The 16,346-nt window shown below is 46.5% G+C and overlaps 1 protein-coding gene across 2 annotated transcripts; it reads left to right on the top strand.

Annotated features, from left to right (window-relative positions):
- The first annotated feature begins 1,589 nt into the window (after positions 1-1,589).
- Gprk2 (G protein-coupled receptor kinase 2) lies at positions 1,590-15,032 on the top strand. Of its 2 annotated transcripts, XM_076822569.1 has the most exons (7): positions 1,590-1,725; positions 5,864-5,959; positions 7,391-7,748; positions 8,205-9,111; positions 9,384-9,521; positions 9,784-9,912; positions 10,065-15,032. In XM_076822569.1, exons 1-7 carry the CDS (start codon positions 1,674-1,676, stop codon positions 10,158-10,160), a joined length of 1,776 nt encoding a protein of 591 aa, XP_076678684.1. In that variant the 5' UTR covers positions 1,590-1,673; the 3' UTR covers positions 10,161-15,032. The 2 variants fall into 2 exon arrangements, 1 of the variants encoding a protein (XP_076678684.1); XR_013086654.1 differs by lacking the exon at positions 10,065-15,032 and having other exon boundaries at positions 8,205-9,115.
- The last annotated feature ends 1,314 nt before the right edge of the window (positions 15,033-16,346 follow it).

Here is a 16,346-nt window from a genome sequence, read left to right as displayed (position 1 = left end):
AATTACGACCCAGTAAATAAACATATTCTAAAATATTCGAAACATTCAAGCTTCAAACTACTCGACAAACCGGACTGTTTGGTACTTTCGGCCTGCTCGGTTCTATTCGAGTTGCTCGCTTTTTTCGAGTACTCGGCTCGCTTCGGTTCTTCGAGCCGAGTCAGGCTCGGCTCGTATATTCCGAGTACTCGAACAGCTCCAGTGTCTGTCCCTTAGCGCGGCAGATAAACCGGCGGTGAAGCGCGGGAGGAGCGCGGTGATTTTTAAAATTCAGTCACGCCACGGAGGAGCGAACAGTCGCGAACGATCACGATAATCCCGCTTCCTGTCCCGTGGAAACAGTAGCGTAGCGTCTCGGAACACGGGGGATTAAAAGCCGACGCTTCGCGAGGGCCGTTCTCCGCGCCACTGCCCCCCACCACCAGTCCTTTCGCGCCACTAATGCAGGCAATTCGAAATCTCATTTCAGAACGCACATCCCTGGGGACACCCTGAACGTGTCGCGGTACTAAAAAGGAGAGAAAAGAAGACTGGGAGGTTTGCAAACAGAAAGGCCTTTTCTTCATCGAAAACATTGACACGTAGGAAACGAAGCTCTTCCCTTCCATTGTTTCTAAACCGAAGAAGAATCCACTAACGCGTCGAGCCTCTAGCTAGAGAAGACAAAGAGGAGAAGAACGACGGCCTAAACGCAGGGGGAATCGAGACTCCGTGGGCGTTGCATCGCGCGCGAAAGTCATCCTCGAGTCAACCCGATGATCCAAGGCACGATCCGCGAAGGACCCAGCGGATGCGCAGGCATCTCTCGCGTCGTTAGAGCAGCCGAGTGAAAGGCGCTTGCAGCCTGCACGCGAGCGGATCGTTTCTTACGTGGAACCCGCGGTCCACGCGTGACATTTTTACGATGGCAGGCTAACGCGGATCAGGATCTACCGTGACGATCGTTAGCGGCCCGTCTCGTTGCACGATCCCCGCTGTTATTTAAAAGACACGAGCCCGATCGCAGCCAGTAATTTTCTCCTCTAATGCAAACGATCCCGCGTAGATCCGAGTCCCACGCCGCACGAGTTACCGACCGCTGGATCCCCGCGATTTTTGTCGCAGATAAGAAAGGGCAGCAGCCTCTAAACCCCGGGATCTACGATCGATAACGCGGCAGACGACCGCGACAGTGGTCCTCGAAGAGAGAATTCGTGTGCAGCGTCGCTGGATCAGGAAGCTTGCCTCGCATCGAGAAGCGAGACTACTCCCCGTGCGCGTTTCCGTGTTGCGTTCAACGCGACGATTGCACGGGAAACGTCGGCTTTTGACCGACCGAGGGGGCCGACGAACTCCAGCCTACTCAATAGCTGGTTCCTACAGCGTGAAACGTAGGGATCGCACGGCCGGACGTTCCTCGAGCGCTAGGCGAGCGAGACAGCTACTCGTCCGACGTCCTTCGCTGTCGCCCTTGGTCCTCGGTGAAGGGGGACCGATCGGCCCTCGTGGTGTCCTGGGGCCGCAGATGGGAGCTGGTCTGACGGAGCCCGACAGGGTGGCCAACCCCGGAAACCGACGCCAAACGTCCGCACTTCCGCTCGAAGCGCCCGCCGCCGGACACCCCTCCGCCCGAATACCGCCTCCAGGCTTCTCCCTCCCGATTCGGCCGCGCAAACCCGATCAAGCTGGAATTGATGGAGTTGGAGAACATCGTGGCGAACACAGTGTACCTGAAAGCGAGAGAAGGTGAGTGGCTTGGCTACGGTTGCTCGAACATTGCCGTAGGAACCTGGGGGCTTCTTAATATTATTAATATCTGAGCCTCGGAAACGGTCCGTCTTCGCGGGGTAGTTTCTCTTCAACTTTCTTCCTCGGGACATTCCACGCGAAGTCGGACACTTTTTGGAGGAACATTTCGGATGCGGCTGAAATTTGAATGTGTTGTAGTCTTTAGGGATGTATAAACGTATCTCGAAGGATTTTTGACAATTTTGAAAAATGTCGATTTTACAGCTGTTCGAAGGTAAGTGCTAACGTTTTTTCAATAAATTATAACTATGGAAATAGTAAACGGATGGAGATGAGGTTTACGGCGATTTGTAGAAAAGACATTGAAGTTTTAAGAAAAAATTATTTCAGTTTTAGAAACAATTTTTTTTTAACCATTCTTGTGCAATTATTTTAAACAAATGCAGTTTTTTTAACAACGGGCGCGATTTTAAAAATCTGAAAAAACAGAATATAGTTCTTCTGCATTTGTTTAAAATAATTACACAAAAATGGTTAAAAAAATTTGTTTCTGAAACTGAAATAATTTTTTCTTAAAACTTCAATGTCTTTTCTACAAATCGCCGTGAACCTCATCTCCATCCGTTTACTACTTCCATAGTTATAATTTATTGAAAAAAAGTTAGCACTTACCTTCAAACAGCTGTAAAATCGACATTTTTCAAAATTGTCAAAAATCCTTCGAGATATGTTTATATATCCGTAAAGACTGCAACACATTCAAATTTCAGCCGCATCCGAAATGTTACTCCAAAAAGTGTCCGAGCTTCGCGTGGAATGTCCCCCTCGTGTCCCCGGTGATTATTTTAATAAATATCCTTACTTTTGCAGTCTTTATATGGGACACTGTCTGTGTGCTTAGAAATTATAAATGGTAACCGCTGGATCGCAGGGCGTTAGATTTCGCTGAACGACGAAGAGGACGACGGGAGAGGAGAAAGAGCGCTTTTTAATTAGCATAGTACGGGGGCCACGTCCCGTGCGTGCGTCCGTGGAAGAGCCGCGAAGCCTGTTGCGTGGCTGGCAGAAAAGTAGGTAAATGGGCTCGCGTGATGCGCCAACGACGTCAATGGGCCTGTAATCGCATCGCCTCTGTGAACTTTATAAATATATAAGAGCGAGCGTTAGCGCGACGTTCGTGAATTACGCAAGAACCGCGAACCTCGCGCGGGTTAATTGCGAGGGCGACGCGTCCATCGTAATCGCTGTGCGAATTAATCGGCGCCGAGAGGAAAACAAGAAACACCGCCGGGGGCAGGGTCACGGATACGGGACCCTGGAAAACGGAGAGAAGGGAAAGAGAAGAAGAAATCTTCCGTTTCCCTCCTTCCACGCAGCGCTCGTGACGTAATTAAGATATTGTTCCTGCACGCGACTGGCCACGTTGAGGAACGCGCAAGAGTTATCCAAGCAGCGCGATCCTTTTAAAAACCGACACGTTCGCCCGAGAAGAATGGGAGATCGATGATACACTTTATTGTACCGTTAGATGCAAACGTGACCTGGTTGGAGCGGCAGTTACGAGAAGGAGGGACGATTATTTTAAAGGATCACGTCCCTCTTGACGCACGTCGGGTCGCTGGAGAAATATTAAAGTCGAAAATCTATATACACAGGATGCAGCATCGGATCGATTGCATCTAAACATCCGTCTCACCTAGCGAGCGTCGAGGGACTTTAGAAGAAGTAATATTTCACGGTGTCTGGGCTGCGGGAAGATCGCGTAAAAGTTTCCAAGTCGACTCGTCATCGTCGCGACGGGCGACGGTGCTCGACAAAGGCTAGGGAAGCACGGGTCCCAGAATTAAACTCGGCTCATTAATTTGCAAATGTATTCGGCCTGGTAGCGCCACGCCATTGGCTGCGATGCCGTAATACCTTTATGACGTCTCAAAGATGAATGAACCGTGAACACGACGACCTTGCGCCATCATTTTCGCCGACACTTTCGCCGTCCATGGTTCCATTTCGTGGCTGGTCGGGTATCATCTTAAACCAGCGCCGCACGCGTTCTCTCAAAGCTTGCAACATTCGCGGATCTAATTGCACACTCGCTGAAAAGCAAGCGGAGATATGCAGGTCGTAAGAATTGCTGCCTTAGAATCTTAGTTGATTCCTTTAAGGGTCTCTTGAGAGGCCAGCGATTGCGTTATCGACGCTTTATTGAAGCCAGAACTGTCGCGCATGCGGTGATAATTCTGGTGCGATAATAGCGCGTCGCGAGTAGATTGGAGTGAAAATTGAGGTTATTAATTTATAATGATAGAATGTAATGCCTCAGGAGGCGCGAATTTCTTTTCCAATTCTCTTGTTTCTCCGTGGTTCTTGGAATCCGTGGATCTCCCTGCCCGGCAGGGAGGGCGTAATCGTTGCGAGTCTCGATTCAATTAAGAAAATTGCCACGGAGAAGGTTCGATCTCGTGGATCAAAGGCGTCCAAGCCTAAGCAATAAGAGATCCTGGGCGACCCCTCGGTGATTTATCGTCGGGGCAAGTCGATTCCGCTACACTCGCGAGCCACCCTCGGCGGAAAGCCTGTTCCTTTCAGAGCAGCCCGGGTCGACCCCTCTGTTCACGGATCGAGCGACTGGCTGCACGCGGAAATGTAATCAGTTGTTCACGGAGCCGCGAAAAACCGATGGCGGGGGCACCCTCTTTCTCCTGGGGGTTGCTTTCCTGGCCTTCTTCGGGGCGACGATCGATGACGAACGCGTTTCGAGGAAATTTCGTCCCATCTACCGCTCCCCCCCCCCGGCCTCCTGCAACGGAAGAGCATCCTTTCGGAGCCTCGAAAGCCGATTGGAGCCGGCGCGCTTGAATCGCGCCGGATGAAAGACGACGTTAACCCACTTACGCCCCCGTGCCAGGGGTGCGGCGTGATTCGTGGCGCGACGATGGCAGGGGCTGATGCTTCGGGGTAAAAGGAGTCGAAAATGTGTAGCAAGGTTTTTTCACCGGGGCCATGGTTTTCCAGAAAAATCGCACAGAAGAGAAGAGGGTTGATGGTGGACCTGGGCTGCTCTTAGTTCTGATTACTTTGATCCCTATTTTGCTTTCTGGTGAAGCCTACGTGGGATTCGGCTTCCTACGACTCGGTTGGTGGTGAGGGACCAGCGGAGGTCGATTTTGAAGCTGGGTTTCTGCTTCGTTCACTGAGTATGAGAGTCAGTTCGATTGTGTGTTTTATTTTAGAATATGCAAGATTGATTTTAGTCTTTAAATAGTGGCGTTATTTTAGTTTGGAGGTTTTTAGGGAATCGGATTATTTTCAGGCAACTTCGCCGCCCAATTTACAGCCCTTAAACTTCAGCTCCTCGGAAACTCTGGAAACTAATAATTAGAGGCTCGCAAAACGGAACCGTGCCCGCTTCACCTGCGGTTAGTTGAACCGGGAAACTATTTTCAACTGCCCCCGTCGCGTATCGATTATCCGCGAGGCTGTTTCTGCTCGCACAGCCGAGCAACGAAAAGCAGATCCAGAAAGTCGAGGGATGCTTCGGTTATTTTTTAATCGACAGTAACGTTATCAGTCTTCACCGTCTTCCATCGCATTTCCGTTTTATTCGCACCGATCGATATTCTATTTACTCCTCTGCGATCATGATATTGTTTTATCGTGAGTTTTTGTTCTCGAAAAAGGTCCTCCCTTTTACCAGGGGACGCAGCGGCGGAATTGTTGCGCGGACAATTTTATTGTCAACCCCGACGATCGCGTCGGTTGGTAGCAAATTGGAATTTTTATCCTCGGTGTTTTTGGTCGAGCGGGTGGTTTGCGAGAAGGAGCGTCCATGCGGATGGGCGAAATAGATTGCCAGTGCTACGCGAAGGCGGCGGATGGAGAGGGTTGCTAGTGACATCGAAAGGGTGGGAGCACAAAAACCACACGGACTCCTGAAACGCAATTGCGTGGACAACGGGGGTTTTTTTTTTGGTAATCCCAGTCGCGAATAAAAAGAGATTGAATGGCTTCGGATGATATACTCTGCCCCGTTAAGGAACTATTAAGAAATTAATCACAGAAAATTCGTCGAAGGTCGGGAGAGATATGAATGCGTCTCTGTGAATCGTTTACTGATTGATTTTTGTCTTTTGTGCAGGCGGTGGTGACAGCAACAAGGGGAAGAGTAAGAAATGGCGGAAGATACTTCAGTTCCCACACATTTCCCAGTGCATCGGCCTAAAAGATAAGCTCGGTGAGTCCCGAAATCTTAATTCCATCTAACAATCGCATAAAACAAAGTTTTTAGGCCACTGCATCTCTTCGCGTTCGAGGTGAAATCTAACAAGGGAAGTTAGGCAACCCGGAAATTCAGAAAATTATGCAACTTTGCGTGCAAGTAGAGTACTTCACCTGTAACACAAACCTACTTTTTATTGGTGCCATAAAAATGCAGAATTTCCTTTTTCGTGGAACATCTAAAGAACGGTGAGAGGCACCGAAAAGAAGTTTAATAAAAAATTGCATCTTTTTTTTATATCTACAAAGCTGCGTGAAAATAATTCTCGAAAGATTCATACTTTTCAGGTTACCCCCACCAGCAATCCTTAATTCAATAATTATTTGTATAATTTTCTGAATTTCCCGGTTGCCTAACTTCCCTTGTAAATAAATCTAGCGCTAATGGAGCAAAGGGAAAAGGTGGAAGCTAGGAAAACTACCAGAGACAAGGCTTATCCCGTTCGCCCACTTAGATGAGAAGCTGTTACTGCTTTGTTGTCTCGATTAATTAAACCGTAAGCCGGATCGTTGTTTCGACGCTCCGGGCGACAGAACTATCACCTTTCATTCAGCTCGATGGCCCTCCTCGATCGAACTCGCTCCGTGGCTCCATATTGCGGTCGATTAAACGAAGAGACGAGGAGAACAGCAGTCGATTAAAACCCGAGGAGGAATAAACAAAGCGACTTTTGGTCCACTAATTCCATTGTTTGCAAATAATCATTGCATGCTACTGTACATGACCATTTTGAGATTATTTCTTTGAAAATACGCGGACAGAAAATTTGAAGATTAAGGAACCTCTATATTACGAAAGATTTTACCTTGGAACTTTGTAAGTTTAGTAATATGTAATTTTTCTATTATATTTTTCGTGGTGAATTGATATTTGATAAAGAACGCTGTTCCCGCAGCCTCGACCGGTTAATTACGTGTCGCGTTAATGTCTTCGCGAGCGGAGGCCTTCCATAGCTTCTCAATTATGAAGCATTACGTCGCGAACCGTGGGATTCGGAGATGGAGGATTAATCGAGGTCGCAGGGGAATATTCTCGCCGAGGCCTCGTAGTCGCCGAGCCGAGAAGCCGGGAGGACTACTCGCGATTCCAGTCCCCATGATTATCGGGAATCGCGTCGGCTTTCAGATTTCGCTGCTGGCTGCCTCGATTCGATTCGCGCGGGACAATAATGGGATGCTTAACGCGCGGCTGACATTTGCAGAGTCGCAATTGGGAAAGTTCCGCGACGCCACTTTCGCCAGAAATTAATATCAGCAAGCACCTCTTTGGCCTCGTTAATCGCCCCCTGAACTATTTCAGCTTGTCGTTTCACTTCGCCGAATTCCCCCCTCTCTCTCTCTCTCTCTCTCATCTCGTTTGATTTCACCTGATATATTGTTTGCCCAGACATCAGGTACGGCTATGTGGTGGACCAGCAGCCGATCGGTCGCCTGTTGTTCAGGCAATTCTGCCAGGACAAGAAGCCGGCCTACCATCGGTACAATCTGTTTCTGGACGCGATCGAGAAGTACGAGATCGAGATGGACGAGAATCGGACCGTGCTGGCGAAGGACCTGTTTGAGCAGTACCTGAAGAGGGAGGGCTCGGAGGTCGTCGACATCCTGAACGACTCCTTGATAGCTCAGTGCGAGGAACGGCTCAGCAACGGTGGGAAGGAGCTCTTTGTCGAGATCGCGCAGACCGTGAAGAACTTCCTGGCGGGAGAGCCTTTTTCAGCTTTCCAAACTAGCTTCTATTTCTATAGGTAATTCCTGGTCCCTGTATCCCTTCTCAATCCCTCCTCGTCTCGTGGTCAATAGACTATCCTAAAGACTCCTGTTTCCTAAAGGTGAGGAGCTCTGTAATGTATTTATCCTTACGGATGTAATGTAAAATACGCGAACCGCTTGGTATTGGAAAATATACGGATCTAATTGTAAGCGCTGTTCGCGTAACTTGGTACATAGACAGCTTCTCGTTTTGAACAACATAATCCCAGTCTACATCACGTAAAACAACCCACCAGCATCTCACCTTTACTCCCGCAGTCGGTCGTTTGGAAAAAAAAATGGGTCCTCCGAGACTTATCTCTGGAATTAAAGCCAGCGTACACAGGAGGAAGCTACTAAAAGTAGCAAATATTTGCTCCCGATGCACCCAACAATAGCGAACACTTATCAGCGGTGTTTCCACTTAACTAACGGCGTCCCCTCCTCCGCAGGTACCTTCAGTGGAAGTGGCTGGAGGCGCAGCCGGTGACGTACAAGACCTTCCGCATGTACAGAGTCCTCGGGAAGGGCGGGTTCGGGGAGGTGTGCGCCTGCCAGGTGCGGGCGACAGGGAAGATGTACGCGTGCAAGAAGCTAGAGAAGAAACGCATCAAGAAACGAAAGGGTGAGGCCATGGTGCTGCTCGAGAAGAATATACTGCAGAAGATCAACTCGAAGTTCGTGGTCTCGCTGGCGTACGCGTACGAGACCAAGGACGCGTTGTGCCTGGTCCTGACCATCATGAACGGCGGCGACTTGAAGTTCCACATCTACAACATGGGCGGTGAGCCGGGCTTCGACATGAATCGGGCGAGGTTCTACGCCGCCGAAGTGGTGTGCGGTCTCGAGCACCTCCACCTGCAAGGGATCGTCTACAGGGACTGCAAGCCGGAGAACATTCTGCTGGACGATCACGGGCACGTGAGGATCTCTGATCTCGGGCTGGCCGTAGAGATCACAGAGGGAGACATGGTGAGGGGTCGAGTGGGCACGGTAGGCTACATGGCGCCGGAAGTGATCGACAATGAGAAGTACACCTTTTCGCCAGATTGGTTCAGCTTCGGCTGTCTTTTGTACGAGATGATAGAAGGCCAGGCGCCGTTTCGAGCGAAGAAAGAGAAAGTGAAGCGGGAGGAGATCGACAGGAGAGTGAAGGAGGATCAGGAAAGGTATTCTCCTAAGTTCACCGAAGAGGCGAAGAGCCTCTGCCAGCAGCTGCTGAAGAAGAGCCCGAAGAATAGGCTGGGCTGCAAGTGCGGCCGCCACGGGGCCAAGGAAGTCAAGCTTCACAGCTTTTTCCAGTGTCTCAACTGGAAGAGGGTCGAGGCTGGTATGTGGGAACCACCGTTTGTGCCGGATGTGAGTAGGTGTCGTTCAGAATCTATCCTCTTATTCGTCATCTCGCTCAAAACAACCAGGCAGTCTAGCTTCCCCCTTTATTAACCGACTTCTTCGCTGTAAAAATTCAATAGCCTTTGATGGAGAAATTCTCTAGTCAATAGATTTCAAGCCCAAATGCGTCAGCAAGATCGTAGAAACATGCCACCCCTGTAGTTCTATGGAAAGAGGATTATTTTATTTATTTTATATTCCCTATGGGGGTCGTTAACGCTGGACAATTCTGCTTGCAGCCCCACGCTGTCTACGCTAAGGACGTGCTGGACATCGAGCAGTTCTCGACGGTGAAGGGTGTCAATCTGGACGCCACCGACGACACCTTTTACAGTAAATTCAACACCGGCAGTGTGTCCATCCCTTGGCAGAACGAGGTAAGCCTGTCGACAAAAACTTGCGTCTATATCAGGCGTCGGAATGTACATCGGTCGTCATCACACCTCGCGTCTGTCCACTTACATCGAAAAATATGATTCGATCAGAGTGTTCTCGTACGTCAGACGATGCAAGTGGCTCGCTACCGTTGCCTCCGCTCAACCGAACCCGTTTTAGCTTCCACAGCGAGCCACCCAATCCACGACTTTATCACGAAGCCGCGAGGCTCTTCTCCATCAAACGTCCTATTTTTCGTTCCAGATGGTAGAGACTGAGTGTTTTAAGGAACTCAACGTGCTAGGTCCTAACAACACACCCACTTCAGACCTGCTGATAAATCACCTGCCGCCTAACAACGAGAACAGAGGCTGTTTCCCATTCAGAAGACAGGTGAGCTATCTTTCGCTTAACACACGATCGCAAGTGGATTTCATTGAAATATACACACGGCAGGAAGATTGAACGTTCAATTTATTATTACACTGTGTACAGCTGGCAATTATTTCATCCTGATAATATAGACAACCGCGTGCCCGTTTCAGAAGAAGCAGAGCGCGCGAACAAAGCAGATACCGCTGTCGGAGTGCCATTTGCTGGAGCTGTCGCAGAGCCAGACCTCGGAGATGCCAGCCAGCTGATCCAAAATGAACGCGAGTAGTCTGAATCAAGCGACGTCGTCGTCTCTTCGACGCCGACGCTGCGGGCGACGCCGGCGGGCGCTACGATGCTGCCCGAAATTGCTTTAAAAAGAACGGAACGAAGAAGAACGGCCTCGCAGGTTTCTGGCGCCGATCACGTCCACGGAAGAACGGTGGCACACGCACATTTTTCTCAGGTTTCTTGAAACGTATTCATCAGGGTACACGTAAAGGTGTATCCGTCAATCATGCCTATCAGCTCGTTTGCAGCAACAACAGTAAAGCTAGGAAATTACAAGTATCTTTTGTTCACACGCGGAAAAATTCATTTACGATCTCCGAATTGGGAAAATTCTTTGGTTATATTGTTTTTGTTGAAAGTAGGTATGCAACCGTACATCTAGCAACACATCGAAGCAAGCTTTTTCGCGTGGGGTACGAGTTGGAGAGAGGAGCGTAGGGTTTATGCGTGTGCAACGTCCGCGCGTGCACTGTGCATCGAGCGCGCTGATGCATTTAAAGGATTAAAGAATTATGGAATATCGAGCACTGAAGTTTGCGATGCACGTAAGTGCTGGTAGAATACGACGTGGTGGTAGAATTCGAGTTAAGTGGCTTGCAGCAGGCAGTAATTTCAGCGCGGGCTATAGCCACGCCAGGTGGACGTTTGCCACGTGTGTATCAGGTGTGTGTACTTAATGCAATCGGTGCACACGACGGGCGCGTGCACACGCGACGTATATAACGCGATAACGGCGATATCATTGGAAAAAAGCGTTACGCGTAGAGATTGCAGTAGGGATTGCATTTAAGGAAGGGGGACGCTCTTTGGGAACTGAACGATTCTTTGTTTTCCCTTCAATTCGAAATCATTCGGTTCCCAGTCGACAGTCTCACTCTGTTATTCGAGCACTGTCTCGATGATTGTAATATGCTGCTTCAAAGTGATTAGAGGATCCGATAAGATCCGAATAGCTCCAACGAATCGAGAATTCAGTGTACGGTATTTTTCTCTTGGATCTTTGAACTGCCTAGGAACTGGATCCTCTAATTATTCTGAGCAGGATCGGTGCGTTCTGTTTGGTTTGCTCAAGATTCTTCTTGACATCAACGGCAGGGAAGTCGAATAGAATACGTAGGATGCATTTAGCCTAGGAAGTCTGCGTTTTGGAGGCGTTCACTTTTCGAGAATTTATTTGCGGGACAGAGTGCTTTGTGTACATAATACATACTTCCGTTTTAACACCACTAATCTTTTAAACAAGGAGAAACCCGTCCTACGATACGCACAAAACTATAGCGATCTTGTCCTTTTTTTTTTCTTTTCGTCTCGAAGCGGTTCGGTCGAACGCGGTGAATTGATAGGTGAGACAAAATACCGTTCGATCGCTAGCGATCGAACGTTCGCCATGGCCTTCTCGAGAAACGGTGAATCGCACAGATGACGAAGCGTACATGAGCAGGCACACACTCGAAAATATATTTATACAAAGTCGAGAGGAGCGCAGATGCTTGTAGCGCGAGATGGTATTTCTTTTCTGTCGAAAAATTGATAACTAAAGGCGATAATACGTAAACGAGAGCGGAAGGCTAACAGCGGGTCTGGGAGCAGCGGCTTTCTTCGATACTGATGTTAGTATCGCGATGATATATTACATCGCTCGCTCTGTTAGCCTCGTCTACTCGTGTTTCCTTTTTTCTCCTTTTTTTTAATGAATTGTATCATACGTCATTGCCGAGGCAAATTTTATCGTACATCACGAATGGACTGTCGAGCGAAACAACGATTAAAGCTAGTAAAAATCGTGAGGATATTTTTTACTGATTTTAATTAATGACAGATCACGCACAGCTTCTTTTGTTTATTAGGTTCCGTCGCCTACGGGGAACTCGCTTGGCAGTCCATTGGTCGCTAATATTTATGTACCGTTGCATATTTAAAGTAAACACGGCGTATATGTGTAAGTAAGCGATAACGATCTAGTAATTTAAACGTATTAATTAATTCACGAATAACGGTGCGACCTCCCATGCCGATGGGGCACGATCATATCTATCAATCGTCTGGACTCACTTTGGCAAACGTTCCTCGCGTTCATAATCATCGTATCCGTCGGGCATGGGAGGGTCCATAAAGGAACCTTTCCACAAAATCGATAAGATTTATCAATTGAGTCCACAATTCTCAATCACTCACGGCACACCGTGTCACTCGTACAAATGCGATAGGATTCTTCATCGTTCAGCCATCGAAACGATTTCGAGAACCATTAGAAAGTACACAATTTCCACAATTCTGCGCGCGTTTCTCGGAGAACGCGGCGAACGAACAGAGAGAATCTGACAATTTTTTATCGGTTGAAGTAGAATTCCAGAAATTGGTGAATGGCGTGAGAATATTGATCTGAGTTTACAGGGTGCTTCCTCTGCGCACATTGACATTTGTTAAAGTTGAAAGCACCTTGCAAATAATACCTCCCGAAGGCGGGAAGTATGAGAAGGGTATCGAGTGTATACCCTGCGCCGTTTCTCGAATCGTTGAGGTGGCTCGAAATTCAGCGACACACTTTTGCATTACTCCGTATATAGTAAGTTAGGGTAAACAAGAGAAAGTAATCTCTAATGAGGGGGGGGGGGGGGGGAGCAAGAAGTATCATGTAATTGGGGACTGCGGTAGGTCGATCCCTTCTTCGCGTCACGCTGCTGAAGTGTGGGTTTGTACTGACACTTCCGACTTTTGTAAGGAATCTTTCACAAAGGGACTGCGTGACAGTCGAGTCACCAATTCGGCTCTAATTTTATACATGGTGCACACCCTGTACAATAATTCATAAGGTAATCCAGTTTAAAATTTTTGTATTTTCCATATACTCGATATATCAAACCTGTATGCGACGCTATTTGTCGCGATCGAAGAGTGGCGTAGCGGTGTCCAATTTGTGCCCTCTCGCGCTTAGAAATTATGCAAGTTATTGATAGAGATGTCGGACATCTTTTCAGGACCGGTTCCATCAAAAGAAAAACAACGAAAACTTTTTTCAAAGCTTTTCCCAAAACTGTATCCATGTTTTGGGAAATACAATATGTGTAGGAACTTGTTTCGTTATTTTTCTGGACAGAATCGATCTAGGAAGAGCGTAGGATATTTTTATCAACATCCTGCATACAAAGTGCACATTCAGTACGAGCAAGATTCGACTTAAATGGTTGACCGAGATGTCCTGTTGTCCCCTTGTCAGTGCTTTCAACTGTGATTTATCCCGATGTCCTCCAAAACGATTATTAATTTATTTAATCACCCCGCGAGCTGCCGCGTAGGCGGCTCATTCGGGCAACTCGATTAATCGTGTCCGGCGAGGAAAGACCACGATGCTCGCGCGTGTCTTTTGCTCAAGAAAGGGATAGAGTAACTCGTAATCGAAGTATATACCTCGATCTCTGGCGGACAGGCGTCCCGGAATCTCGATTATAATTATATTAATACGAAGCAACCGTCGGATAGTTTTATAGCATTAGTTCTTTCGGCTCTTCCTCGGAAGAAACGCGTCCTCGTCTGTTTCTACGTTGTAAATTACATACTTAGCGATACTGTGTTCATCTTCCCTTTTACTTCTGTTTTTATCGAATGTTTTGTAAATCGTGTCTACCATGATGCAGGGAGTGGAGCTCTTTTTTAAAATAGTGACAGGGGTAAGCGACCACGCGAGTAACATTGAAAGAAATCATTCCACTTTTCCGTGCAAGTGTCCGTGTGTAACAATTTTTACCTTCCCTTCGGGACCTTTGTATGCGATGTCAAATGCGTGCGCGGCTGTTGGGCACTTTGAGTAAGTTGCACTGGAATAATCAAGGCACACAAATGCAATAATTACAGTTTATAGTATCCGTTTCAATCCACTTAGGAGGCCTACATTAAATTCTTTCAATTCAGTGCAATCTAGCTATAACAATTTAAAATTGAAAAATAGGGATGCGTTTCTCTAATCAATAAACCTTGAAAGAAGTGTACAAAGTCAGGAGAATTCATCTCCATTTCTATGTGTTAATAATTATTATCATACTAGAAGCTCAACAATCATTCTTCACTTTATAAGTGGTTAATATTCAAAGGAGTATCCTTTATATACTCAGTCTTCGTCATTATTCCAGTGCAATGATTGGGTACACAAGCTGCACGAGGACTCTTGTCCAAGCTCTACAGGATAAGAGTTCTCATGCGTGTTCCCGAGTATGGCCCCCGATACAGTCGTCGAAGGGTCACGCAAGGAAGCTATGTAAGCACGTGACAGTTCTCCTTTGTACATACATATACGATATTACCGATTATAACTATAGCAAACGCGGAGCAGGTTGCGATTAAGTTAGGTACATAGTTGCGTGTTTGTATAGGTGCAAGGAAGGTTGCAGCGGTAGGAACCTCGTCGTCAGAGGGTTGTACCTTTGAGGGCGTGGGGAGTACCGACGTGAGATTATCATTGTATTTATGTCGTACACCTTCTTCCACGATTCTTTTCGCCCGCTACCACGTGCAATTCCACGCGAAAGACAAATTTCGCGTAAAAGATAGCCAGGCTCGGCGGGCGCGTTTTACAAGCGGAGTGGTGATAAATACTACTTGATAATCGGCTCTTCTACTTTTTAACTTCGAATGGTAGGGAATCGATATGCTGTGGCGAGCCTGGCGGGCCATTTTACGCGTTCGCTACCAGCGGGAAAAGTATTGTTCATAGTATTGGCATACTTCTGTCTAATCGTATAATTGAGACTCAAAATTTTATTGCTAGCCAAATATAATTTCAAATTCTCAAGATATGATTTTAGTATGTACAGTGTAATTTATTATGCAATTCTATTAAACACTTATAATGATTCCTTTATTTCTTTATTTGCATTCCAACGATCCACGCCCGCTCCTTGAGGAGGCATTGTGTCGGCCTTGTGAGTAAAAGTTGATGGAGTTTGGCAATCAAAAGGGAAAATTGGTAGCAGAATCCAAGCATTTTTAGGTCACTAAAAGAGTTTTGTGACTCAAACGGTGAACAGAGCACTCCGCATTGAATCTTCTTCTTTCGAATGAGACCTCTCCCAGACCAAAATCTGCTCATATAAGAACGAAAAACGAAAAATCGTGACTACATTCCCAAATCAGAGTTCCGCCATATTGGCGATAATACATAGCAAGTCACGTGACAAATTTAGTTGAGGTAGTAGATACGAGATGGCGCCTACTCGGGAGGACTGCCAACGTGGATTCATAGCAAAACTGAAGCGATAGCTGGATATACGAGCCACAATAAAAGCATGATGGAGTCAATGTATGCATTTTCAGACGATTGTAGGTTAGGTTATATTCATTTTAGGCATACATTGACATAGGAACTGCTGGGAATTGTATACATTTACTAAATTAACGCTTTTATCGTTACATATACATCACTTGAAATCGCTGTCGTATTTATGTCATAGTAATTCAGGCAGTTAGAACAACAACGGACTAACCTACCTTAAAAAAAAATTTCCTATTGTACATCGATGGCTTACAATTAGTGCACACATATTGTATGTCCACTTTTAGCGTTTTTGAGAAAAACAGGTTCAAACATTCAATGGTACTTTATAATTACATAAATACTTTTTGCATTATTGTAATATAGGTATCACTGAAAGTATGTAATTAGTAGTATAAGTTAGAATCTGCAAAATTATAATAATAACTCGACAATAATGCTTGGAAGTTGGACATGCTATTGTAACCAAGTACAGAGGAGGACATACTATACTGAATGATATTATATAAAAATGAATGAAAGGAATAATACTGGAAATAATCTCACTTCAATATTATATTTATTTTTAAAGTAACAGGAATAAAAAAGTAATTCGCGGTAGATATAGGAACACTTTAAATTTTTTTTATTTATTGTTACATTTTTCCAAGACTATTTTCATCCAGTAACGTCTCCGGAGGGCAAATCAAAGAGCGAGAAGTGGCGCAGATGTTTCGAGACAGTGACTGTTTAACGAAGAGACGCAGAATTTTGGAGCGCATTATTCCCTTTACTAATATATTTTCATACGTGACAAACTGTTGTAACGTTTCTCCCATGTTCAATAATAGACAAGTCAAGTTACTAAAAATATTTTTCAAGTTACTAATATATTATACATTTCCTATGTACTTTACTG

The sequence above is a fragment of the Andrena cerasifolii genome, chromosome 10, assembly GCF_050908995.1.
Source record: "Andrena cerasifolii isolate SP2316 chromosome 10, iyAndCera1_principal, whole genome shotgun sequence".
NCBI lineage: Eukaryota > Metazoa > Arthropoda > Insecta > Hymenoptera > Andrenidae > Andrena > Andrena cerasifolii.
The sequence above is the reverse complement of the archived record's forward strand: the minus strand, read 5'-3'. Positions and strand labels throughout refer to the sequence as shown.

Coding starts and splice junctions, on each gene's coding strand:
- Gprk2 (XM_076822569.1), top strand. CDS start 1,674: ATGGAGTTGGAGAACATCGTGGCGAACACAGTGTACCTGAAAGCGAGA. Junction 1,726..5,863: donor GTACCTGAAAGCGAGAGAAG/GTGAGTGGCTTG, acceptor TCTTTTGTGCAG/GCGGTGGTGACAGCAACAAG. Junction 5,960..7,390: donor CGGCCTAAAAGATAAGCTCG/GTGAGTCCCGAA, acceptor TTGTTTGCCCAG/ACATCAGGTACGGCTATGTG.